Source organism: Crocodylus siamensis, chromosome 14, assembly GCF_052110815.1.
Source record: "Crocodylus siamensis isolate JL-2025a chromosome 14, ASM5211081v1, whole genome shotgun sequence".
In the NCBI taxonomy this organism is placed as follows: domain Eukaryota; kingdom Metazoa; phylum Chordata; order Crocodylia; family Crocodylidae; genus Crocodylus; species Crocodylus siamensis.
The window spans coordinates 9,166,041-9,191,836 of record NC_143408.1 but is presented as its reverse complement, the minus strand read 5'-3'; the positions used below and the strand labels follow the sequence as shown (position 1 = coordinate 9,191,836).

The following is a 25,796-nucleotide window of genomic DNA, read 5'->3' as shown; positions in this document are numbered from 1 at the left end:
AAAAATTGTCAAAAGCAATTATGCCTAACAAACCCAATTCCTTCTATAAAAGGTAACAGGTTTGAAACGGGGACAAAGCATAAGTGGTAAATGTTGACTTGTTTCAGTGTCAAAAATTGTATTTCAAGGAAGCTAAGAAAATATGGTCCAAGTCAGTGGTGGTCGGCCTTTTAGTATCAAGGGCAGGTCTGCAGGCCAGACTGGCCCCTGCAACTCTGGATCGGGACTCCACACCACCTCCAGCTGGCCCCCTATGCACCTTGGGGCACCTCTACCCACTGATCTGGTATGCAATCTAGCTCATGGAGCAACCCATGGGTCCAGAAATTTGGCAGCAAGGGAGCAGCAATTGCTGCTACCACTCACCTGCTGGCAAAATGTTGGACCTGTTGGTAGCTGTGCAGGCTAGAAGGCATAGCTCCACAGGCCAGATCTGGCCCACAAAAAAGATTGCTATTAAAAAAAAAAAGAATGACCATCAGTCATTCTCTGTGTCCAAAGAGGACTGGACAAGAAGTCCTGGATTTAAATTGCAACAGAAGAAATTAAGATTAGTAATTAAGAAGGGAGAGGGTATTAAATCACTGGAACAGATTACCTAGAAACATTGTAAAAACTTCCAACAGAAATTCTAAGCATTTCCTTAACCTGTCTTTGTTGTGGCTGCTTCAGGCAAAAATGATACTGCTTTCAGCAGGGGGCTGGACTAGATAACCCCATTAGACCTCTTCCAGTCCCCAATTAAAACTAAATATCACAGCTACAAGGGTTACACCATCAAGTTTAAGTCACATCTCTCTCATGATCTCTAAACAGTAAACGCTCCCTGCGGTACGGAGCATGAAGTAAAATAAAGAGTAACATTTCAACGCTCCCCTCCCACTGTTTTCTTCTGCCATATTTTGTATATGGAAGTACATGCCTGATGAACTAACTTCATATATGGTGGTTCTTCCCTTGCTGAGGAAAGCCTGCAGAACTTATCCCAACAACACACTACTATAAGAGTGCTACAGATAAAGGTGGGAGACCCTCTCACCAAAAACATAAAAACACAGTTGCTTTTGTAGCCCAAACACCTAAGGCCTCAGATTATGACAAAAACCAAACCAAACCAAACAAAAAAAAACACACACGGCCAGAATAATCTCATTTCCACTACTTCCAAACTTACAAGACTTGCCTGAAATGCAAGAGCTAGAGAAAGTGCAAAGCCCAACAAGTGCTATCGCCCCAAACATCCCCCCTTTTCACCACAAACACAAACCCAATACCAGAGCTTCACATTTTGCCAAGCTTCTATAAATCACAGCAAAAACCAGCATCCTTCTAAGGCCCCCAAAAACACATTGTATTTCATTCTTCTCCTGGCACAAGTTCTCCCTTGCATACACTCCCCATCATGTTTTCAGGCTCTCCCATCCCTACTTTCTGGCATTCCAGGAATGCTGACTGAGACCTAAAAATGAATGGCAAGTAATTTAGACAGAAATCATTTACAGTATCATCAATTCCAATGCTTTTCTTTTTTCTTAAACTAACAAAATTATGAGCAAGATAAAACTTCAAACTAGCACATCCACTCTCACATTTTTTAAAAAGTGAGAAAATGACCTTTGGGATCTTTACTTAAGGCTCATACATCCCATTATCTGTTCTCACTTGCTCTCCACAAAATGCACCTCAAATACACACAATATATGCACCTTATTTGTTTGGCCTCGAAACATCAAAACCCCCAGAAGAGGTCACTACTGGCAAAAGTAGGTTTGGCATATCAATACACTCTAGTTTCAGGTACTTGACTTCCACCATTTCAGTGGTCTAAGTAGTAGATGTTTGCTGGCAAAATCTCAATATACTTCTATTTTAGTTTAAATTAGTAAAATAAGTTTATGCTTTTGTGTATATTTGACACAATTTTAAAGCAAGACATTTAAAGTATCATTTTTATACACTTAGCTTTATTTTTCTACCATGTAAATGCTCATACCACCTCCCCAAGAAAGGTTACAAAAAGGCTGAAACCTCTATCAGTTCCAGGGTCTGACATGTAAGCTTTAGCTTAGCAAACAAAGATAACTGTCCTGGAGAATGTTCTTCTTAATTTTGCCAGCAGTGAGACAAATTACAACCAGTTCATTCAGACTGGAATTAACAACACTAACAGCCAGGACAAGGGACAGAAGGGAAGCTACCATAAATACCATCCTTACCTCTCCAAAGCTGTTTCAACAGATGAAAGGTCACAGCACTCTCCCAAAATCCCCTCTGAGTAATGGGAGTACATGGGACCAGCTTGGAATTCTGCAATCATGGTCTAAGTCAAGAGTATCGAGCTGGTTTGCCTCCCTTGGCCAGATAGATGTGGACCATGGGGCTCCTCAGACCCATCTCTGGCAAGGACTGTAATTCCCAGCTGTACACTGGCTGCAGAGCCAAGAATTCACTGTTGTCTACACTCTCATTTCAGTACATCAAGTGTTGTTGATCAGATTTGTAATGTACGGGGAAGGTGAGAGCCAGCAAAAGCAGAACAGAATGGAGATGCCAGCTTGTTCAGTCTCTAGAAGATGGCCTGTTAACCAGTGGACTGAGTAGAGAGTGGAGCTTCCTAACCCTCTCCCTCAGAAGACCAAGAGAAGAAAGGAATTGTAACTTAACCCTTTCTCCTTTTATAAAAACAAGGAGGGACCAGACTCAGTGAACATTATCACAGTCCTAACTTTTATGGTACAGCTGAAACAAGTTAAGGGCAATAACTTTATTAATAGGTTTTGTACACATCAGTTAAATCCAATGATACCACTCCCCACATGTACATGCATGAGTGGCACCAACACCCCCGGTGCTTCTACATACTAAGGCCATGCACTCCTAAGTTCCAAGAAACAGGAGAGCTACCCAACTTAAATTTTAGAAAGGAAAAACTTACAAATTTATCTTATCCTGGAATTCCATATGCCAGTATATTGAAACCCTCAAAGTTAGAGGGAAACTCAGAATGATTTCCATTTTTACAATTTATCTACACTACAAAATGTATATAAACAGCTGTTTCAGAATAGCTATTTTGGGAAATTTTCATGCATGAACAAGCTGTAAAGTTTTCTATAACTACCAATAGTCTGTGCCTCAGAGACAATAAAGGTCCCTCAAAACTAAGTGTTTAATACAACCTTCATTTCAGTCCTACTAACGTGTTATAAGATAGCTCTACCCCGGAAGGCCTTGTGCCCGAAATCAAACAGCTACATAAAAACCATCACCCCTGCAGAAAAAAGAGGGTGCAGGCTGGTGGACTTGCTTTCAAAGGACAGGCTTTAAAGGAAAGGGGCATGGTTCTAGTAGATGAAGACAAGGTGGTCAAGTTTAGCTGCAGAAAGTAATAGTAACAGAAGGTATATAAAAATTCAAAATGGGGGGAGGGGAGAAAAACAAAGCCCCAAAGGAATAAGGCAAGAAGATGGGAAACAAAATAGACTGAAAGGAGCGATAGAAGAGGAAAGGTTGCACAGAGATTTCAATGATGATTATGTGCCTAATTCAAGCATTTTATGTGCACGGAGACAGGAAGCCACAGAACAGACTTAAAATATAGTTACAGAAAAGTCAAACATATGCGGCAATAACTAGCGTAGCTGGTGAGAGAAGAGAGGAAAGAACAGAAAACGAAACAAGCTGCTACCACAGGTAAAGGTGAGAAGTGGCCAAGATGAGGACAAACCAATAATACAGGCTAAGCTTAAGTTAAAAAAGAAACAAGATCTTGCCAGAAAAAGCAAAAGAGGGTCAGAGGAGTACAGTAAAAGGTCACACGAAGAACACAATAAAAGTACAACTGCTGGTGCATGTAGAAAGGATTATATTTTGAACAGACTGCTGCCGCCATCCTCACGTATAGAACGCAGAGTGTATGGACCAAAAGCACCAACACTCAAAGTAATTCAGTTTTAGAGAAACAGCTTGAAATGGCAGTGGGACACCCCAAAACAAAACACCAGAGACAACCAGGCTAGGCAAGGAGACGCCACAGCTACAGCAAGTCTGGTCAGAGAAGCTAGAAATCGTCAAAACCGGAGCTGACGAAAAGGCGCGAGCAGGCAGCAAGGATGAAGCCGTTTGAAGTCAAAATCAACTCTCCCTAAAAAATCGGAAGCCACCACCCATTACACAAGGTAGATGGAAGGGGGGGGAGGAGGAGGAGGAGGAGGAGGAGGAGTGGGTGACAAGCCCCAGCACAACCAGCGACCACTGGTGCCAGCAACAGCAACACCCGGGAGCACAGGCCTTGCTCGAGTCCACCGGTGATGCTTTGCTCCGCTGTCTCGTTTGTTTCTCTCCATTGCGATCCGCGGGGCCTACATAGACATCCCGCCTCCTCCGCACACGTGCCTCCCCGCCGGTGCCCGGCCCCCCGGCCTCGCACGAGGGAGTCGCGCGCCAGGCTCGCCCGGACAAACCCCGCCCGGCGCCGCGCCGCTCTGGGCCGGGGGCGGCTCAGGGCAGAAGCGCGATGGGGACAAAAAGCAACGAGTCGCTGCCGCGGCCCGGCCGGGCCCGGCGCCTTCCCGCGGCGCCCGCGCAAGCGCAGCAGGCCCCGGCCGGCCCGCGCGCCGCTCCGCTCCCCGCAGCGCCGGGCCCTGCAGCGCGCCCGCCGCCGCCCCAGGCCCAGGCGCAGGCCGCGCCGCCCGTTGCGTCCCGCTGCTCCCCCGGCGGCGGTGGTGGCAGCCCCGGCCCGGCTGCCTCCCCGCCTCAGCACCGGCCTCCCGCGCGCGCGCACCCGCCCGGGCCGCCCGCCTGCCTCACCCGTCCGGACTCCGGCGGGGCCTGGAAGCAGCACGAACGGCTCCGCAGCGCACAACAAGCCGCTCACAGCGCCGCTAGCCACGCCCCCGCCCCGCCCGCCGAGCCCCATTGGCTGCGTGGCCCACGTGCCCGACGCGCCATTGGAGCGCCCGCCCGCCCGTCACGTGCGGACCGGAGGTGGAACCTGCCGGCGGGGGGGAGGGGGTCTGGGGTCCCCCGTCTTCAGTCGTCCCTTCATTCCCGGCGTGGCTGGGCAATGACTTTCCCCGTGGGGCTTCCTCGCTCGGCCGTATCGTTCCCTGGGCTGCGTCCAGTACCTGCGCCGGCCTCGCGGGGCAGCGGCGCCCCCGGGAACCCCTGGTGTCACCGCTCCGGGGTGGGCTGCACGAGGCATCTCTTCCTTGTCCACCTCGTTGAGGCAAGGCGCGAGGTGGAGCCGGCGGAATGGCCTTGCAGGCGCCAGGGTTTCTTTCCTGCGGGCCTGGGGTTGGCATCGCGGGAGGTTTGCACGCAGGGAGAAGGCAGGATACACACGTAGTGGTGATGAGCAGCAAGGCCCAGCTTGGGGTGGTAGTTGGCACGATTCACACTTGTTGGTCCTTCCTCTCTCCCAAACAAAAGGACATTTTTAGCCGGAGATAATCCACGGGCGCTCCAAACAATCTATTTTTCATAGGGGCGGGTAAGTAAAATTCCTTCCTTATCCCTTTCCGACCAGCATTCAATCACACTTCCATCTGCAGGGATGGAACGATAGCCCCTCACTCTCCGTGGCTGCTATTTTCAGCACAATAAGGCAGTACGGGTTGAAATCCAGAAAGGAAAGTCACTGGAAAAGCTCTTCCTTGACATAAGGAAATGGACAGGATAAAACCCAACTTTTGTGAGATTCTTTATAGTAAATGTTACACAAGCTCAAATTTTTTATTCTGAATTTAATAATAACGTATCACAGCTGTAAACGTGAGCTAATGCTTTTTGGTGGAATGCAGGTAAATTTGGATCTACTGAAGAGTATACAATTGAAGTGATATGATCACATATATGTGTGCTGTCATCCATCCCTGTATCTGTATGTGGAATGCCCATAAATTGTCATTATTTTGGAATACATGAAAAATCAGAAACTGAAAATGCAAATAATTTTTCTTCAAGCCATCTTCAGTTTTAATAGATTTCAACTTTATTAATGCCAATGGTTTTGTTTGGCACTTCTGGACTCATGAATACTTAGTTTACCAGTTGCCCACTGCATCCTATTCAACTATTCATGTTCTAATGGCCCGTAAATTTGGGGCTATTCTAATTCCCAGTTTGCAGACATGACATTGGCATTTGGAGCAGTCCCATCTCTGCCACAGGCTGGGGAACATCTGATCATGTAGAAAGTATTGAGAGGCAACTTCATACCAGCTTTAGTAAAAAAGACTACCCATTAGGGGAGGGAGGCCATGACATTACATTAGCCTGACTCTTCTTCCTCACAGTTACCTTAGGAAGGCTCCACATGATGTACATTTCAAACTTGGCTGATCCTGAAATATCGTAGAGGCTTTGTGAAAATACTGAAGATATTTGGACACCTGCCATCGCCTGAATTTTCTGTTTGCCAGCTTTCATGTTATAGTTTTTTCACTCATATGATGGCAGCCTTCTGTTATCACCAGCCTTAGGTTTTCTCAAATAATGCTGAGCTTAATCCTTAGAACTGTCTCTAGGAAGGTCACGGGTGTCTTAAAACCCTTTCAGTCTCCAAAACCCTCTGAACCCTTGAAGTCCAAACTTCAGCTCAGAGTGAGGCCATAGTGAGTCTTTGTCCTGTTTTACCATGTGACATTTTTATGCCATGGCATCACTTCATAACACAAGCATATATTCAGTTTCAGTGCAAGAAAAACGTGTAAAATTGTGATGATTTGAAGCAGCACCACTTTTGAGTTATGCTTTTTTTAAAGTGTGGTGTTATGTTACTGCAGTGTCTTAGATCTGTCATGATGTTTTGATTCAACATACTGACACATCTGTGAAGTGCTTTCATGTTGCATTATGATATGGAATAAAAAAAATGTGATGCTCCTTGGCACAGTGCTATCATGATGATGCAGTGTGGTGACATTTAGCACATCATAAAACACATTGAGCCTAGTATGTTGGCATATAGAGCATGAATTATTTTTGGTGCAATTAAATCATATTGTATTGATATTTTAAGAAAATTGAGAACATGACTGTTTAAGGGCGCTGTTTAAGGTAATGGACAAGGTTGGCATAATAACAAATGGGGACAATGTGGCTTGAATAAATTTAGGCGGGTAATTAGAAGACTTATAAGCATCAGAGGAGTGAGATCCTAGAAGAGCCTTCCAATATGAGTAGTGGAGGCAAAATACCTAACTAGTTTTAAAATGGAGCTTGATGAATGTCGTTGTTGGCAATCACTTGATTTGAGGATGATTTTTACCACATCTTATTGATGGATCTTGAGTTGACTTAAGTGTCTGATCCTTGAGCCACAGATCCATCCGCAGAATTTGCAGGTCTGTCTTCAGGGCGGAGATGGATGTATGCTGGGATTTCTATCATTTTCCTTCCTCTGCTCTCTCTCCTGTGCTTTGAGGGCAAGGTGTTTTACCTCAGAATTGGCTTCCACTTGGTTGAGGTTCCAGTGCCATTGGAGTCAGTTGGCAGCCAGCTTCTCCCAGCTCTTGATGTTGGCATCTGTTTTCTTGAGATCTGCCTTGAATGTGTCCTGGTAACATTTTCTCTGGCTGCCATAAGAGTTCAGGCTACAACTAAACTGGGAGTAGAGCACTTGTTTTGGGAGTTGAGAGTCAGACATCTGCACACAACATCCAATCCAGCGAAGCTGGTACTTGAGGATCACCAACGCACAGCTGGTAACGAGTTTCAGCAAGAATGTTGGTGTTTGTGTGGCCATCTTCCCATTTGATGTGGAGGATTTTCTTAAGCCTTGATCAACCTATTCATAGGATTATTTGACGTGGATGCCTGAACTAGCCTGGCACTGGAACCAGAAGGTCCTTTCCTTGTCATGTTCCTACGACACTTCAGCAACCCCTCATCTAGCTATGACATTTAAGACTGGATAATGAGGCTGTAACATCTTGGAGAGTGAAAGGGGTGTTGGTCTAAGAACATAGGCAGACAAAGTTCTTTGGGTAAATTTGGTATTTTTTATTAGCCCAACTGAGTTGGTGTAATAAAAGATACCAGATTTACTCAAAGAAACTTGTCTGTCTTCGGAAAGTGCAGCGCACTGGAAGGTGCACATCGGCTTCACATTGAAACGATGCTGGGCAGAGCTCTAGGGCTCTGCTCCTTGTTACATGCATTGTTACATGCATTGCACAATTAACGGGTTACTCACACAATAAATTTCGGCAGGCCACAAGTGCAAACGAATTATCATGTAATTAACCAGTTAATTGTGCAATAAATCTGGGCCTCCCACGCATGCAAAAAGTCCTTATCGCACAATCAAAATGTCTATGCAGCTGTAAAAAGAGGCAACCAGTCATGAAACCGCTGCTCGAGAGCTGTACCGCCGGTTTCTATCGGGTGCGGCGGGGACAGGGGCGCAGCGAGCGGGGCCCGGGGAAGCCGCCAGGGGGCGCCAAGCGGCCGCGTGACGAGCCGGGCGTGCGCCGCTGCTCAGGGCCCCACGTGACCACGCCTGCGGCCGCACGCGCAGGGGGCGGGGCCCGCTTGGAGTCACGTGGCCTCGTGCGCCGCCGGGCTGTGAGGACGCCAAGATGGCGGCGAGTAACTACTACAGCTTCCCGCACGGTGCTGCCGGGCCGCAGTACAGGTAACGGGGTCGCGTCCCAGCTCCGTCACGCTGCTCTGCTCGGGGCTGGCCCGGCTGGCGGGTGCGGGGCGCAGCGGCGAGCCGCGCGGGGAAGCCCGGGGAGGGGTTGACCTGCCCCGCCCCCGCCGAGCGCCCGTGGCTCCTTGTCCGCCTGCGCCGCTCCCCGCCCTCCGGCCGCTTCTCGCCTCCTCCTTCTCCTCAGACCCCGGCCGCGGTGCCCCTTTCTGCTGCCCGCCCGCTGCCTCCACGGCTCTACTCGTCGTCCTCCTCCCCCTCTTTCCTTCCCCGGGCTGGGCGCTGGCATTCCCCTCGGGTGCCCTTCGTCCCGCCCCGGGATCCCTCGGTCCCCGCAGCCGCTGGGGCTCCAGCCGCCTTCCTCACCGGGGCTGGAGGCTTCACCTGCACGGATCCCTTCTCTTCGGTAACTCCTAGAGAGCGGCCTCATCCGCGGATTTCGGTGCCTGCGTCATGCTCCAGCACCGTCAGTCCGTCCTCTCTGTGTCTTGCTAGGCTTGCTGCCTGTAAGGATTTGCTCCCGTGCTCTTCCTGGATTTCTTTGCCCTCCCCTGCATCCCCTCCCCCCCTCTCCCCCCCAGCCCCGAAAGAATCCCTCTGTTTCAGACCAGGAGCGCACCCTGGCTGCTGTCAGCTTCGTTTTCCAGGGTTCCCTCAGGCTGCATGTTTTGTTGCTTTTCTGAATGATGTTTCTCTCCCTTATTCTCCTCCCTCCCACTGCACTGGTCGTCTTTTACTGTTCACTTCTTTTTTTCTTCCTGGGTTGCTCGCTTCTCTGTATCTTCTTCACTCTCTTAGGGTGCTTTATGTCCTTTCAAGTTCCCCATTTGTTTCCCTTTTGTTCCTTGTACACGCTCCATTTTCTCTAAGGTTTCTGTTACTGTGGGTTGCTGCCTGTTCCGGTGATGCTTTGGGCTTGCTGTTAAGGATTTTACTATCTCTTCTCTGTCATCAACCTTCCCTCAGACATCCCTCATCAAAGGATCCTTTTGTCCATTCCTTCTAATGATAACTATATTCCCTGCTTTCTTTTAGCAGTTCGCTTTTTCTTCTCCATAGTGTTTTCATTATTTCCATCCTCTCATCCCTTTCTCCAAGATCTCACCTCATTATTTTCCTGAGATGCTTTGTCTCCTCCAGGAATTCCCTTTTTCTGCTTCCTATGAGTAAAACTCTCGCACTACCTCAGGGTTTCTCTCGCAAAAGTATGTCTTTGCTGCAGAGTTAAACTCCACTTAATAACTCCGGTTATTTCTTTCATATTAGCTAACTAAAATCAAGTTGCTATGCTCACAGTGAGGTTGCATTCACTTGTATGTAGTACTTTTTAGAGGTGCACTGATGTATTGGTGGCATATCGGATCAGCTGCGGTAAAAGGAAAATTAACATTATCAGTAGTTGGCTTTTTTGGCTGGTATAATAAAGAATGTCACCTGTAAATGCTGAATGTGTGCATGCACATGGCCTGGAATGCAGCCCAGCAGCTTGGAGAGCAGTTTCTGGCTGGTAAGTCTGTGGAGAGGAAGGGGTGTGGGGTGGGAGCAGATGGAGGCCCCCCTGGGTGAGGGAGGGGCTGAGGCAGGGACAGAAGTTGCCCAGCCAGGATGGTGAATGCAACCCTGGAACGGGGCAGGGCACAGGGCGGATCTGCAGGTGACTTGTCTGGAGAGAGAGGGCTCCCTGTTGCACACTTCCCTGGGGGAGGAATGGGGGGCATGTGCCCCCCCAGACTTGTACATAGGGCAAGCTGCCTGCTGCAGGCTGAGGGCCAAAGGCTGTGCTGACCTCTTCCCAGTGGAAGGGAGGCTGGGCTGGGGCGGGGTGGGTGGTGCTGGGAGGGGTGGCTATATACCACCCTGTAGCCACCCCTTGCAGCACCACTGCTGCCCACAGTGTACAGCCCGCCCTTGCCCTGCACACAGATCTGGAGGGCACATGCCCCTCATACCTCCCCCAGGGGTGTGTGCAAAGGCAGGGAGCTGCTCCCCATGGGTCTGATGAGCCACCCACGGATCTGCCCTGCACCTGGCCTCATCCCAGGGTCGCATTCACTGCTCTGACTGAGTAGCCCCTGTCCCCGCCTCTTCCCCACTCCATCTGGCACCATAGGTGCCTTGATCTGCAACCCCCATGCCCTTCCCTCCACCCTGCCTCTTTTTGCCCCACAGACTTACTAGCTGGGCACTTCTCCAAACTGCCCGGCTGTGTTCTTGTAAATCAACTATCAGACTGGTATCAGCCAAAATGGCTGGCTAATAATCAGCCATCAGTATCTCAATCAAGAAAATCTTTATTGGTGTACTTCTAGTAGTTTGATTTCTGGGGGCACACCTAATAGTTTCCAGCTCACTGCAGTAAGTCAAGCCATTCTATCAGTTCTTTCCCAGTGAATTTTGGGATAATTTGTCCATCCCTACAAGGCACTGAGAGAGGATTCCAGGAAGGCTTTTGAAGAGTAGCAACATCCCCTAAATTATCACTCCAGAGTAGAGACTTTCCAAATACACGATTTCCATGAAATCTGTGAAATCATGTAATTGGCAGTCTCCCATGAAATAGCCAGTTCCCCATGAAAAAGCGTGATGAACTGGCTATGTTCAAAGAGCTGGCAAAAAGCTATCTCCTAGAAGGGTGAAGGAAGATGGAAGGGAGCACAGAGAAGAAAAAAAAGACTTCCTGGCTCCTGAAATGTGGGGTGAGGGGGAAGTGGTGGGAAAAGTTCCCATCTGTCTGTCTCCAGAAGGGGATGGGGGAAACAGGGAAAAGCCTGCTAAATGTCCCCTTCTTCTGAAGAGAGGGTTGGGGGTGGAATGACAGCCAGAGCTGAGCAGATCAGAAGCTGAACCCCTGACATCGGGTCAGTCCAGGAGCCAGTCAGGGGTCAACCTAGGAAGCCCAGAGGGCTTTAAAAATGCTTGCAGGCACACTGCTGCAGCATGCCTGCTTGCTTGCGCCTGACAAAGAGCAGGAATAGGAAAGGCAGCATCGAGTGCACCTGAAGTCAGAGGTGCACATGGAAAGGAAAGCTGCTTCAGAGGCTGACCGTGAAAAGAAGAAGCAAGCAACCGTGTTCTCCCTCTTTGGGAAGATGACAGAGCAGGCTGGCAAGGCAAGAGGCAGCATTTTCCCTTGTAGAAGCTTTTGCAGTAGTGAACATCCCATGGAAGAAGCTGGATCACCCGAAGCTGAGGGAGGGGTTACCTGAAACAAAACATCAAATCCTGGCAGTTTTCCATGTGCTAACAAGCTGCACCAGAACTATCTCCCTGCAGTCATCACTTCACATGTCGAGTCCACAAAAGCTGCCCTGTCAGAGTATGAGTCCTTTTCTGTCATGGATGATGAAGCTACTGACCCTCAGGGCAACTACCTGCTGCATGTTTTATTTGTCCTGGGGAGGTGGACTGACAGGGATGTCCTTGTACTTCAGACTGAGCCTGTCCTCCTCACCTTGGTCAACTTTTCCACCATATCTCAAGCCATAATGAAGGTACTTTACAGCTATGGCATTAACTTTAACCAGGTCTCAGTCTTCCTCTGATGGTGCCATGTATATGTGCAAGGCTTTCTCTGATGTGCTCCAAGGAACGCTGCCCAACACTGTTTGTGCGCGTTGCAGGTGATATCTGGCACATGCAGTTCCGTGAGTTGAACAGCCTGGCGTTCTCCTTCAAGAGAGTCTTCAAGCACTGTCCAGGGCATAAAATCTGCTACAGGGACTCCATTGCCAGTCAACATGGGGACCAATGTACCATTGTGTCCCTGCCACCGGACCCTGTCCTCTCTCAGTGGAACTCGTGTTTCAACCCGATCCATTACTAAGCCAAGCACATGCTACCAGTGGTTCATGAACGAGGAGCTGGAAATCGCGCCCAATGCACAGTGCCTGTTCAGCCTCCAGGATCTCTTAAGGTGAGCTGACTGACCTTCAGGATCAAGTGACGTTTGTTGGTGATGATGCCACCCAGTTCATGGAGCTCCCGACCTGGTTTGAGGAAGGCAGGCTGTGATCCATCAGACATACAACTAGGGGTGCACCGATAAAGATTTTTTTTGGCTGATACCGATGGCCAATACCAGTCCAATAGCCAATATGCAGCCTGGCAGCTGGTAAGTCTGTGGGAGGAATGCAATGTGAGGGAGGGCGGATCGAGGCCCCCACAGTGAGGGACTGGGTTTGGGGTAGGGTTACATTACCGGCTACACCAGCCAAAGGAAGCCAGTTGTCAATAATGTCAATTTTCCTTTTATCGGTGCCAATCTAATATGAACCAATATATTGGTGCATCTCTGCATACAACAAACTGATGGACTTGACCAGCTGGGTGGAGGACGGGGCATCACAAGAACTGTCAAGCTGTCCTCAGGAAAACCAGCAGAGACGAGCTGTTCCAGGCAGTAGCTGTAAAACTCGGCCAATATTACAGATCTGACCTGTCCCTTCCACCATGGTTCAGACACCCAGCTGCCCCCTTCCTGTGTGCTCTTTGCATTTTGGATCCCAGCCAGGCATTTCTGCTGAGTTGGGACCCTCAGCTCCTGAAAGTGATCCTGGGTTGGGGGCCAGACCATGATGGTGAGTGTGCCGTTTACATAAACTTTGTGCAGGAATGCTGGATGCCTGTGAATGTGTCTGAATTGCTGGACTCTGTCTGTGACCAGGTTCCCCACCTGTGTGCCCTGGCAAGGCACTGTCTCAGCATCCCAGCAAACTCGGTGGATGTTGAGCGTGCCGGCTCTGCCTATGGACAAGTGTTCACACCACAGAGGCAGGCAGTGTCCCTCTCAAAAGTAGCTGGATGCAGCATGGCTATGTTTAATGCCTGAACAGCCTCTCTCAATGTTAGCATGGGTTTCAGTTACCTACTTTTTTAATGTCCTGCAATAAATTGTATACAGTGTTTCTTCCAGTTCCTGTTGTGCATAGTCAAGTTTATTTTCCAACAGTCTTTCTGTGTATAGTTTAACTTCAGTGTTGATTTTAATAAAGTGTATATAGTTGGTGTTAGTAAAGCGTTGGTTTTCCTCTTTAATAAAATGTACAGTTGGTACAGTTTTCATGGTCTCCGTTGCTTTATTTTAGCCAGGAAGCTAGCTTTACAATTCAGTTGGGTATTGGGTCTAATTACCACACTTAAACTGTTTGTTTTCTCAGCAATTATCACCCTCCTAAAGGGGGTGATAATTACTGAATTAACAAGTCAAGCAGCACCCTCTAGGGCTTTCAGTGAGTGTCTGGGTGGGACTTATGGCAGCCATCAGCCAGGCCCTCTGTGGTCTGCCTTCAAAACGATTTTCCCCAGTCATGAAATTGGGGGACCCAGCCATGTTACAGCCATGTAGTTGACTGCCAGGGCTCATGAATTTGGTAGGTCCCTACTAAACAGCGGTCCTGTTTAACAGTTGATGAACTGTGCTAATGTGGGACCAAATCTACATTACAAAGTTTTGCTAGCAGAACTTGGAGTGTGTGCACACCCCAGGCACCTCTGCTGTGGCAGATTCCTCCCCTCTGGCAACAGTTGTTCATCTCTGCCAGCTGAAGTAAGCCTTCTGTTGGTGGCCAGCTGAAGGTGTAGGAAGACACTTCTCTGCCTTCAGTTGGCTGCTGGAGTCCATTCAATAGCTGTTGTTCTCCCAGAGTTTGCTTCATGGTTTGGTAACAGAGTTACGGTACTAGAGCCAGGTGGAACTATCAGAAGTGCACAGGTGCACATGTGTTCTGGTGGCTAGGTAGTGGTACAGGCAGCTTGGTGTAGATGTAGTCCAAGCTTTAGCATAAGGCCCATATGAGGGGCAAGCAAACTATTATTTTCAGGAGAGTTATTTTTATTGGAAAAAAGCTTCCTTACTGTTGGAACAGTGAAGCAGTGGAACAGACTCTCTGGGGAAGTTTACGAATTTCCTTTATTGGGAGTTTTCAGGAAGGTTAAATAAGCATTGATCAGGGAAGATTTAGGAGTAGCATTCCTGCAGGGAGTTGCAGGTCACCCTTGAGATCCCTTTCAGCTCTTATGACTTTCATTTAAAGTCCTTGAGTGTGCAGAGAAAGTAGATTTAATAGCTAGAGTTAACTTTGCAGTAAAGGTATGTCCCTAGTGATCCCCATTTCCTTGGTTGGCTGCAAACAGATGTCACTTTTGTACTGCCATAATTTTTTTTTATGGCAGCACAAAATCTAAGCGAACAGACTTTTTAGTCCTTTATTATGTCACAAATGCTCAAATCTGTGAGTGCAAAAGGCATGGCAGGATGATTTGGGCACCATGGGAATCCCCAGCAGGTCCAGGTGGCAAGAAACATATGCCCTGGGAATCCTCCTGCAGGACCCAGTTGGGCATTGCCTGCAAATGTGAAAGGGAGGTAATGTGCCCCAGGAGTCCCCCTGCTGGGGAGTCCCATGGTGTCTAAATCATCCTGCCATGCCTCTGCTTATCATGCATGTTTACAAGTTGGGAATCCTCTACGGTAGTTCCCTCTCTGTGGTTTCAGACTATGCCCTAACATGAGGCAGCAGGAAATGCCTGCCCTGGGAATCCTTCTGTCAGGGGATTCACACCTGCAGATACCTGGATTGCAGCTGTGTGCTCCAAGGGTTGTAGGTTTGCAGACATGTGCCCTGAGTTGGGGTGGAGCACTTGTGGCCTTTGTCCTGCCGGGTCAGGTCCCTAAGCCTTGGGAGCAGCCAGGGCCAATCCTGTGGGATGACAGTCCCCACAACACCAAGAGATGCCAATGAAGGTACATATCGTGGCACAGCTGATCCCACACCAAACATGACACCTGTTTATACCCTTTTTTCCCCAAGTGTTACCTACCTCTTTCCACCTAGTTGCTGCCCAGAAATTTTTTAAATTATTCCTGGATTTTAAAAACATTTCCTCCTGAAAGTTTAGCAATATTTTGTTTTCCCTTCCTATCAGAATAGCTCCCAAATAAACATATGGGGTTGAAAGGAAAGAGCAAGCCTTCCAACTGGAAACTAACTTCTCTCCATTCCAGTATTTCCAAGGAGATTTGCCTCAGTCCCTTTTCTGCCCCAGTACGTCAGCTCTGAAGCATTTGGCTACATGAGTGTTTTTAACATGTTTGACTAAGTACTTAATTTTTTGAAAGACCCACTTTTAGTATAATTTGACTCTCTTCAGCTTATTGGGATTTGCTCACGAATGCAATTAAAATCCAGTCCCTTCTTCCTTTGGCGATGCATAGGGGGTGCATGCGCACTCCCTGAAATTGGCCGTACACCCCCTGGAAGTGCCAGCTGCGAAACCAAAAGTGCTGGTGGAAGTGCATTTCTGGTTTTGACACTGGTAGTCCCAGGCTCGGCAGTTGGCTACTGGGTACCCCCATCCTTCAGCGATCTGGTGCCCGCCCCCAGACTCGGGAGGCACCAGTTGCCCGTGCCACCTTCTCAATTTGTCTAACAGTATTGATTTCTTTTTGGATGGCCATAGAGAACATTAAGATGTCCCAGAGTTGATGGAAAAAGAGAGTGATTTTATTTTTTTGTTTCTGTGAAGCATGCAAGCTTGCTAAAAACAGTAGGGCATGTGAGAGTTGTGGCATTTATGCTTTCTTAATGAGCAGTAATTTGCCACTACTGCTGAGAGTATATTTTTTGTAATAGAAAGTGCTTGTGGCTTTGGTTTTGTAGGAGCAAATCATTTGATTATTTTTTTTAAGCTGTATTTGTACTCGGTATCATCACCATTTTTGGTGGGTTGCTTCCCAGTCCTAGCCTTTGTATAGACATACTGCATGCTATCAGCCTTGCTTGGCCTTCTCTTCCAAAACTAACATGGTAATGACTGCACCTGGTATCCTCAATTTCATGAGGAAATACTTTGCATTTGCCACTTTGTCAGTAGAAAAATTCAAGCTGTATTTCTTGTCACTGTTCACTTCTAAAACCTAAGTTACATAAAGCTTTCAAAGGGACTACTAAACAATAATACATATGAATGAATTAAGACGAAATGTTTACAAAATGTAAAAACTTGAATGCAGGTATTTTCTCTCCGTTTTGGAGTGTTCAGTAAAATGTGCATGTATATTAACAGGTAGTTGTGAACAGCATATTGGTTCCTTTAGGAGCAGTTGTTTGATATATAGCAGCTTGTCAATCTTGGAAGGATTGAATGGTTAATAAACTCCTAAGTGTCCTGGGTTTTTTTTCTAATGTTGGTGTTTAACAAACAGATGATCTGTTCAGTAGTTCTGTTGTTGAAACTTCAAAGTAACATGCACTAGTATTACAGGTCCATCAAGGAAGATCGTCATAATGGCTTTCTGTTTTTTTTCTAAGTTTTTAATGAGTTGAGTAATGAGGCCAATGAAGAATGAACTGGTGATAGAAACAGTTCCAGTTTTTGAAAACGTTCGCCTATGACAAGTTAATGTTTTTCTTTTTTGCAAATGAGAGTTTAAATTATAGAAAACAGTTGGGGTGTAGGGTCCCAGAACTTTCCAGGTTACTATTCTGAAGTGGATAGAATGGAAGAGTGAATTTTTCAAGACTTTGCTGCAGAACGAAGTTCCTGTCTGTTACTCTGGTGCTGATTCAGACACCTGTCAGTGCTGCCAGATCTGAAAAATAGTAATATAGTATTTAAACACCAAAAGTAATGAATGTAATAAAAACAAGGCCCTCTCCCCCCGTGTTTCCTGTGAGAATCCTGCTTGTCTCTTTAGAAGGTACTAACTGGTATGTAGAATCTGTGTAGTTAGTGACAGCACTGTCCATGTTAGATAGCAATGCTAGGATGTTAATACCCTGACACTATTAATACTACTACTTCTGACTGCTTAAAGGAGCACCTTTCCTAATTCAAATGGTCACTTGTGCTGGAAGATATTTAGCGCGCTGAAGAAAGCATTGCAACATTTTTAACCACAATACCAAACAACAGAAACCATTCTATTTTAATTTGTAGTTACCATATTATAAGGATGTTTTTAAGCATACTGTGTCCAATGGACAGCTGCAAGTCCAAGGCAATTAAATATTTCATACTTTGCAATTTGTTCAGGTTTACTTATACTGCCGGTTGTCCTTCATAAGTTGGCTTTTTTTAATAGATTTCATAGACATTAGGGCTGGAAGGACCTCGGGAGATCATCGAGTCCAGCCCCCTGCCCAAAGGGCAGGAAGTCAGCTGGGGTCATAGGATCCCAGCAAGATAAGCATCCAATTTACTCTTGAAGGTGTTCAATGTAGGTGCTTGAACCACCTCCGCTGGCAGACTGTTCCAGACCTTGGGGGGCTCGGACAGTAAAGAAATTCTTCCTTATGTCCAGCCTGAAACGGTCTTGCAGGAGTTTGTGACCGTTCGACCTCCTCATCCCTTGGGGCGCTCTGAGAAGTGGCTAAGAAGAGGTAAATATTTACCCCTTTATAAGGCAGCATACAATAACTGTTTCAAAATGGCAACCCACAAAGTGCAAGAGCCCTTCCTCCCCAGAGTCTTTCCCATTTCGGACTCTCTAAATCAAGTTAAAATAGCCTCCAATTTTAGGCTGGAAATTGGAGTGAACGAGGAAGTATGACGTGGGGCATCTGCAGTAGGCACAACAGTAAAATAATTACAATCGCTAATATATATATTAGTCGCATGTATGCACGTCACAGGAAGTGATTCTTCCATGCTATTCAGCAAAGGTGAGTCTTTACTTAGACAACTCGGTTGGGTAAATTGGAAGGAGTCTAGCAGAGAGCAACATCAGATAGTACAGTTCTAGAAAACATGAATTATAAGGAAAATTTGGAAGAACTAGGATTAGACTTTTTTTCCTCAAAAAAAAAAAAAATCATAAGGCAGGTATCCATAACCATCTTCAAATACTTGAAGGAGTGTTGCAAAGAAGATGGTGATAGATTTCTGATGTCCCTTTCACCTTGCTATTCTATGATTTTCTGTAAATTCAACTTTTTACTCTGTATTGTGCAATATAATTTACTTTGAGGTATCCCTTTATTTTATTTAAGAAATAAGCATGTTAGATGCAGTTGTGAATGTATCCAGGATTGGGATTAGGGAGTGGAGAGGAGCAGATTTCTCAGGAATTTTCCTGTAGCTTCACATTTGAGAACCAGTCATGTAGTATTGCCAGGTCTGAACTGCACTGTATTTGAGAAAATGGTTGTACAATACAACACTTAAGAATATTAAAATATAAATACTTTTGTCCTTAATATGTGATCGTACTGTCATAAAAATAGAATATTTTAATAATTTTATTTATTATTACCTTTTTAGAACTTCAGTATCTCAGTTGTTCTACTTTAAAATTGTTTCCTCCTCTGCTGCATGCTCACCTTTGAAGCACAGTCATGTGTGACATGCCTCTAAGCAAATCTGTGCATATGAGGGATGACACAAAGACAATTTATGGACATTTGATAGAACTAATAGAATATGAAAGTTTTTCTTTGAATGCAAGTACCCTTTGGATCTTCCTGAATTATTGCACTTTGGGGGTATTTTTGCAGTTACTCAGTGTCCATTGTACAAGGCTCAAATTACTCATTCAAATACAATAATTATTGTATAACTGGTAATACCACTGAAGTGGGCTGTATACCTCAGCTTGGAAAAGATAGTAATGAGCAGGTCATAGAGCTAGCTGCAGGAAAAAAGGACTCAAAGCATGGACTTTTGGGAAAAATGTATAGCATTGGAAACCCATACTATATTGGACTTACAAATGGAGCCATGAACAATGCCCCCTGCAGCTGTGGGGGCACGTTGGTGGCGTTGGGAGTGTGATGGTGGTAAGCGGGGGAGCTGCCTCAGATGTCACCAGCACTGGTGGGGGAGGGGGGTGGCAAGTGCCAACCAGGGGTTGGCAACTGGCGGTGGCCAGCAGGGATCGTGGACCACCCACAGATGCCATCAGCAGCAGGCCAGCATTGGCAGTGCCCTTTTTGTAGGTGTTCATCGCCACACTCGGGTGCATGCGCACTAGGCTTGTGCGAGCCGGCAGCAATCCGATCCAGCTTCGGATGGCCGTGATCTGATCTGGAGCTCTGGACCAGGTTTCCACCTCGATCCAGCCAAAGCAGCTCTGAAGCTTGGGAGCCACCTTGGAGACTGGCCATAGGGTATAATGGGGAATCAATGAAATATCTATAACTTTGTTGTTTTTTGTCCGATTTGGATGAAACTTGCAGGGTTGGTAGCTTCTGCTGAGAGCATGAAACCTGGCTAAGTTTCAGGAAGATTGGTACAGAGCTTTGGGGGGAACTGTACCCCAAATTCTTGAAAGCCAAACATGTCACAGCTGTGTGTTAAAACACAGGGGGGTTGAAACTGCAGGGGTGGTATCTCTTACTGAGGCCACAAAGCCTGCCAAGTCTCAAGAAGATCAGTGCAAGGGCTTGCGGGGAACTGCATCCCAAGCTGTGGATGAGCAAAACTCATGACATGGGTGACACTGCATGTGTTAAGGCGCTGCAGGGATGCTGGCCCCTGCTGTGACACCTGCCAGCTGTTGAGTCAATCAGTACAGGGGCGTTCTGGGGCCCTGAACCCCTGGCTGCTAACAGACCAAACTGGCACGAGACTGTCTCTGTCTTGGGGCAGTTGATTGTCTTAATTCTTTCCTTTTCTTAGCCTGGTTTTGTAGGTGCTAATGGATGCTCGTTAAGTCATTATGTAGTAGCTAGGTCCTGTGTATTGAGCTGGTTCCTGAGTGAATCGTGATTGATTTATGGTAACACAGCAGCTTAGCAGCCAGGCCTGCAGCGGTGTCTCCCCTCCCGCCCCAAGACGGACACAGTCAGTCCCACAGCACCCAGGGCACCAGTCTTGCTTTTCCGCAGCTTGAGAGGCAGTTCCCCCAAACCCCTGAGGCTTTGTGGCCTCAGTAAGAGCTACCACCTCTGCAGTTTTGACCCCCGCCCCCCGTGTTGTAACACAGATGTGACAGGAGTTTTGCTTTTAAGAATTTGGGTTACAGTTGCCCCAAAACCTCTGCACTGACCTTCTTGACACTTGGCAGGCTTCCTTCTCTCTACGGAGTCTACCACCCCTGAAAATCTAATCCAAATCGGACAAAAAACAACAAAGCTATAGATACTTTATTGTTTCCCCATTATACCCTATGGCCGGATCTCTCAGGTGACTCCGGAGCTCTTTGGGAGCTCCGAACCGCTTTGGGAAGCATAACAAAGTGAGCGCTTCGACCCCTATGTGCTGCTTTGGACCCCAAAGCATCCAAAGCTTCTCCTGATCTGAAGCTTTGTCCAAAGCTGCGCACAGCCCTAATGTGCACCCCTTACATCTTGCCCCTGAATGCAGCAGCCAGAATATTCTAGCAGCTCAGTCTTACTTCTGTCAATAGCATGTGGAGCTTAGTTTGTCCCCTACTTGCTGAAAGACAAAAAAAAAAAAAATGGGAACCTTTAAGTAGAGTCCAGAGATGATACCACAGTAGCAATTCTATCACTCTTTCACAAGGCAAGTCTCATTTATTGTATTGTATTTGGATGCTTTGTAGTTTGGCCAGTTATAATCTAGTTTGAAAATCTAAAAGTCCCTGCCTAAAAAAAACTGATATATCAGTCCATACCATCTTGGCACCAATAAAAGGAAAATTGACATTATCGGCAATCAGCTTTATTGGCCAACGTGGCTGATAACATCATCAATAAATGCTACATGCATGTGCTCAGCTGCAGCATGTGTGTGGCCAGGAATGCAGCCCAGCAGCTTGGAAAGCAAAGTCCGACTGCTAAGTCTGTGGGAGGGAAGGGGACTGGGGCTAGTGCAAAGGCAGGTGCTGCCCAGCTGGGCCAGGGCAGGGGATGGAGCCTGGGTGGCTCATCTGAGGGGAGCAGGGGTGAGGAAAAGGTGGGGGTACCTCCCACTGCTGCACATACCCCTCAGGGGAGGCATGAAGGGCATGTGCCCCCCAGATTTTTGTGTAGGGCGAGAGTGGGCTGCATGCTGGGGCAGGGAGCTGCATGGGCCTCTTCCCAGCAGGGGACCTGAGTTGGGGCTGCCTTTGCAGTAGGTGGTGGGAGCACTGGGAGGGAGGGGGCTATGGTGAATTTTGGGGTGGCATAGCCTACCCCTCCCAGCTCCTCTGCTGCCCACCCCCACCCTGAGTGTAGCCCTACCGCCCCTGCTGGGAAGAGGCTGGCACAGGCCCCAGCCTATGGCAGGCAGTGTGCCCTTGCCCGTGCACATGCCCCCCATGCTTCACCTCAGGTGCACACAGCAGCAGGAGCTGTCCCCCTATCCCCTGCACTCCCTGGATCAGCTACCCATATCTCTGTCCCACACCCCGCTCTGGCTGGACAGCATCTGTCCCAGCCCCACTGGGGGAGCACAAAGCAGCAGGAGCCATCCCCCGCCCCCCCCCCCATGCTCCCCTGGACAAGCTGCTTGTGGCTCTGCCCTGTGTATCTACCCTGGCTGTGCAGTGCCTGCCCCAGCCCCATTTCTTCCCTCACCTCAGGGGCTTCTGTCTGTCCCCCCCACCCTGTGCCACTTTCCCCACAACAGACCTGGCTGCTCTCCACACTGCCAGGCTATGCTCTCGGCCCCCTGAATGCTGCACTGCAGCTGTGAGCATGCACAGGGCACTTGACGGTGGCATTATCAGCCACATCAGCCAAAAAAAGCTGATTGCTGATACTGTCAATTTGCTTAATATCGGTACTGATCCGATATGGGACTAATGTATCAGTGCACCTCTACTAAATTTGCTGACAATTTAAGATTTAAGGTAGCAGATTAATGATGTCATGATTGTATCTTGATTGTAAACTCTGTGGACACTTCCTGCTATGTAGGTTCTTCTGGATGTTTTGAAACTTTAGTTGTTCCACACTAGACTTTACCTAATAGCGATCTAAAAGTCAAATGATGTACATATATTGTTGGAATTTTTAAATGCAAACCACTGGTAATGAGAATCTATTGCAGTATACAGGAGAAAGGATGGCAATGTGTGTACTAGGCCTGTGCGAAGGGGCTAGTATTTGATTTGGATTTGTCTGATTCGGGGGACAGATTTGATTCGATTCGGTGATTCAAATCACTGTCCTGACTCGGTTCAGCTGAATCTCTGAATCGGCCAGGCCAATCCCTTACTCGCTCTCCCAGCCCGGCAGTGGCTGCCCTGCACGCCCCAGCTCCTGCCACTTGTTTAAAAAAAAAAAAAAAAAAAGCCTCGATGTCCCACCCAGGCCAGCTTTGTCCCTTTAAGAAAAAAAACAAAATGAAAAAACCCTCACACTCGCTGCCCAGCAGCAGCCAGTGTGCGCCAGGGCTTTTTTAAAGTACTGAGCTGGGGCAGCCATGGGGGGCTGGCAGGGGTACCCCCATGGTCCCCTCCCTAGCCCCTCCCCAGTACTTGCCAGCATGGAGTCCCAGCTGCAGCTCCCTGCTGCCGCCACCGGGGACTGCCTGAATCATCAAAGCTTTGAATCCATTTGGACCTTTAAATGGGTCCCCTGATTCAATTTGGAGTTTGGGCCACCGAATCGGGCCAAATCTCTTCCAAATCAAATCACCGCCCGAAACTTTGCACAGCCCTAGTATGTACCATCAACAGCTCTAACAGTTGGGGAACCACAGGCTGGTAAAGTCACCTATAATTTTGTGTGGATCAGCAAGGCACATGATCCATGGAGCCATCATCTGCTGCATCACCTGGCAGATAAGCAGCGTGTCTTCGACCATGGATTTGCCATCACTGAAGTGGGTTGTCACAGACCAGAGGCTGTTGTGCGTAGGGTGCTTCCATAATTTGATGGCAATGCACTCCGATAGATGAGGGCAGACATGGCTCTTTTATAGAGAAGAGCACCCTAATTCCAGTGTGCTCCTGGAATTGCTTATAGGAATCACCTTGAGGATGCCCCTGGATGCATAGAAGTTCATCTACCACTGCTTGTTATCTCAGTTGACCATGACAATCCACTTCCATCAGTTGCTACTCATCTCTCTGGCCCAGAGAAGCTGCTCAGTTGTTTAGAGCTACTGCCATGTCAGCCTGGGTGTGCTGTGCTGTCCTGCAGCCAGGGCAGCAGCTGCTGGTGCAGAGTAAGAGTGAGACATAGCCATGGGTCTCCCTGCACGTGGTATCCAGCAAGTGTTTCCTCTACAAATTGTCCTCCCTCATTCATTTTATGAATGGTCGAAGCCAAGTTGATCGTTTGGGCCCGCTGGTGCTGTCTTTTTCACATAATTTTGAGCGTGAGCTCACAATACTGGCCAAGGACCACATTTGGATACATTCTGAGGACTGGTTGATGGCGGTGGTAGAAATGCCAGGTGTTCTGAGCCAGGAATTGAGCAATCATTATCAAAAAAGGGAAGTGGTGCTCTCCCCTACCCTGGGGGTCTTCAAGAGGAGATTGGATGAGCACCTAGCTTGGGTCATCTGACCCTGGAGCTCTTTCCTGCCCAGGGCAGGGGGTCAGACTTGCTGACCTACTGAGGTCCCTTCTGACCCTAGCATCTATGAAAGTTTCTCCCCAGCTGCATTGTATTGGGCTGGACCGTGCCACAGAGAGACCCCCAAGTCTCTGGACAACAGGTTGCCTGGGCCCTGTGTGCAACCCTGCCCCCTCACAGGCTCCAGACAGAAACCTGAAGCAGCACTGGAGCTGCCGTGGTTGCTTCTGCACATTCCCAGACTTCTGAGGCAGCCCCCAGTAAGCATATATAAGGTACGTGTACACTGCTTTTGCCCCCCTTCAGTTTGCCACCCTGTGCAGGTGTCCATGCTACTTAGCGAGTTCCACTGGCCCTGGATAGGGGTATAAAGTGAAAGTTGAAGGAGGAAGGGGAACCTGGAGACCATGGTGGCAGCAGCAAGAGAGTAATGTGGAGGGACTGGTACCTGGACCAGGATCCCATGAAGTTCTCAAGGCCACAGTTGACCAGCCCATGATACACTAATCACCAGAGTCAGCAGCTATAATTTCTCTGGCAGAAATCCATAGTTTATTAAATGGCCACTGGGCAGTTACTAAAAGGATGAAATACCTTGATAGACTGATGAACACCAGAGGAGTACTCAGCCATTGGTAGCCCATATACCTTCAATAATAACTGCCTAAAAATATTCACACCCTAAGAACATTCTGTGTAAAAACAAATGAAGTTCTTGTTGTGTTGTGTCCTTCCTATTGCTTAGAAATAATTACCATATGTAGACTACTGTTTGCATCATTATTACATACCAGAAGTGCAAAAATAATTTAAAGAAAATCTGTTTAAACATGCTACCCTGAAAATGAACTGTCCACACTAATTCCTAGATCTTTCCTTTTGAAGTAACAATGAATAGAACCAATCAACATGTATATGTGTTTTGGGTTACTTTTTACCCATCACTTGGCACTTCTCTGCATTGGATCTCATCTGCCATTTGGTTGCCCATTTGCCCAATTTTGCAAGATCCTTCTGTAGTTCTTCAGAGTTTGCCTTAGTCTTTACCTCCCTGAATAATTTTGTGTCACCTGCAAACTGTCCACTTCACTAGTCACCCCACTTTCCAGATCATTTATGAATATATTAAATGGAGCTATTCTCAACACAGATCCCTGGGAGACTCCACTGTTATATCTTTCCATTTTGATAATTGACTATTTATACCCACTCTTTGTTTTCTGTCTAAATCCAATTTGTGACCCACAAATGGACCTTCCCTCCTTCCAGCACAATTTCATGGGTCTGTGATGTGGCACTTTGTCAAGGAGATGTTTGATTTATCCATGGAGACATGTTCTCAAGGACATGTTTGATTCATCCTGTCTTCAGCAGCAGCTAGAGTTTCATGGTTAAGTTAAGTGGGAAGGGGAGGGCAAGTCAGCTGAAGATTAGGCTGTGGCCCTGACCAATGACTCTGGAAAAATCAAGGTGTGTATTGTATGTAAGAAAATATGGTTCCCACCCTGCCTGACTTGATGCTGACTTTGGCATTGAGTGCTACTCCCCAAACTATATTGATATGGCTGGTTGTTGAAGTCCCTTTTGAATTTCTTGTTTGTCAGTAGTTCTCACTGCACAGTGCTTTTCAAGTGTGAAAGCCAATCTCTTGTAAATCTCACTGACCCAGAACTAAGACTTTGTCCCTCAGAGGCTCCCTTGAGTGTCACCGATCCCCTAATTCTTCAGAGCC

General features: G+C 47.4%; 2 protein-coding genes across 5 annotated transcripts in view; one reads left to right on the top strand and one right to left on the bottom strand.

The window, feature by feature from the left end:
• Nucleotides 1–9,164, bottom strand: part of ELAVL1 (ELAV like RNA binding protein 1) — a 65,748-nt gene extending 56,584 nt beyond the window's left edge. The window contains exon 1 of one of the 2 annotated variants that reach the window (XM_090027661.1): nt 9,020–9,164. The gene's annotated coding sequence lies outside the window, so the exon portion shown is untranslated. Of the gene's footprint in view, nt 1–4,809; nt 4,940–9,019 lie in introns of those variants that run through there. The other variant, XM_090027660.1, reaches the window with a different exon arrangement.
• Nucleotides 8,506–25,796, top strand: part of ZFR2 (zinc finger RNA binding protein 2) — a 133,124-nt gene continuing 115,833 nt past the window's right edge. For 2 of the 3 annotated variants that reach the window (XM_090027657.1, XM_090027659.1), the window contains exon 1: nt 8,506–8,638. In XM_090027657.1, coding sequence (XP_089883783.1) covers nt 8,583–8,638 — 56 coding nt within the window. In that variant the 5' untranslated portion in view covers nt 8,506–8,582. The remainder of the gene's footprint in view (nt 8,639–25,796) is intronic. The other variant, XM_090027658.1, reaches the window with a different exon arrangement.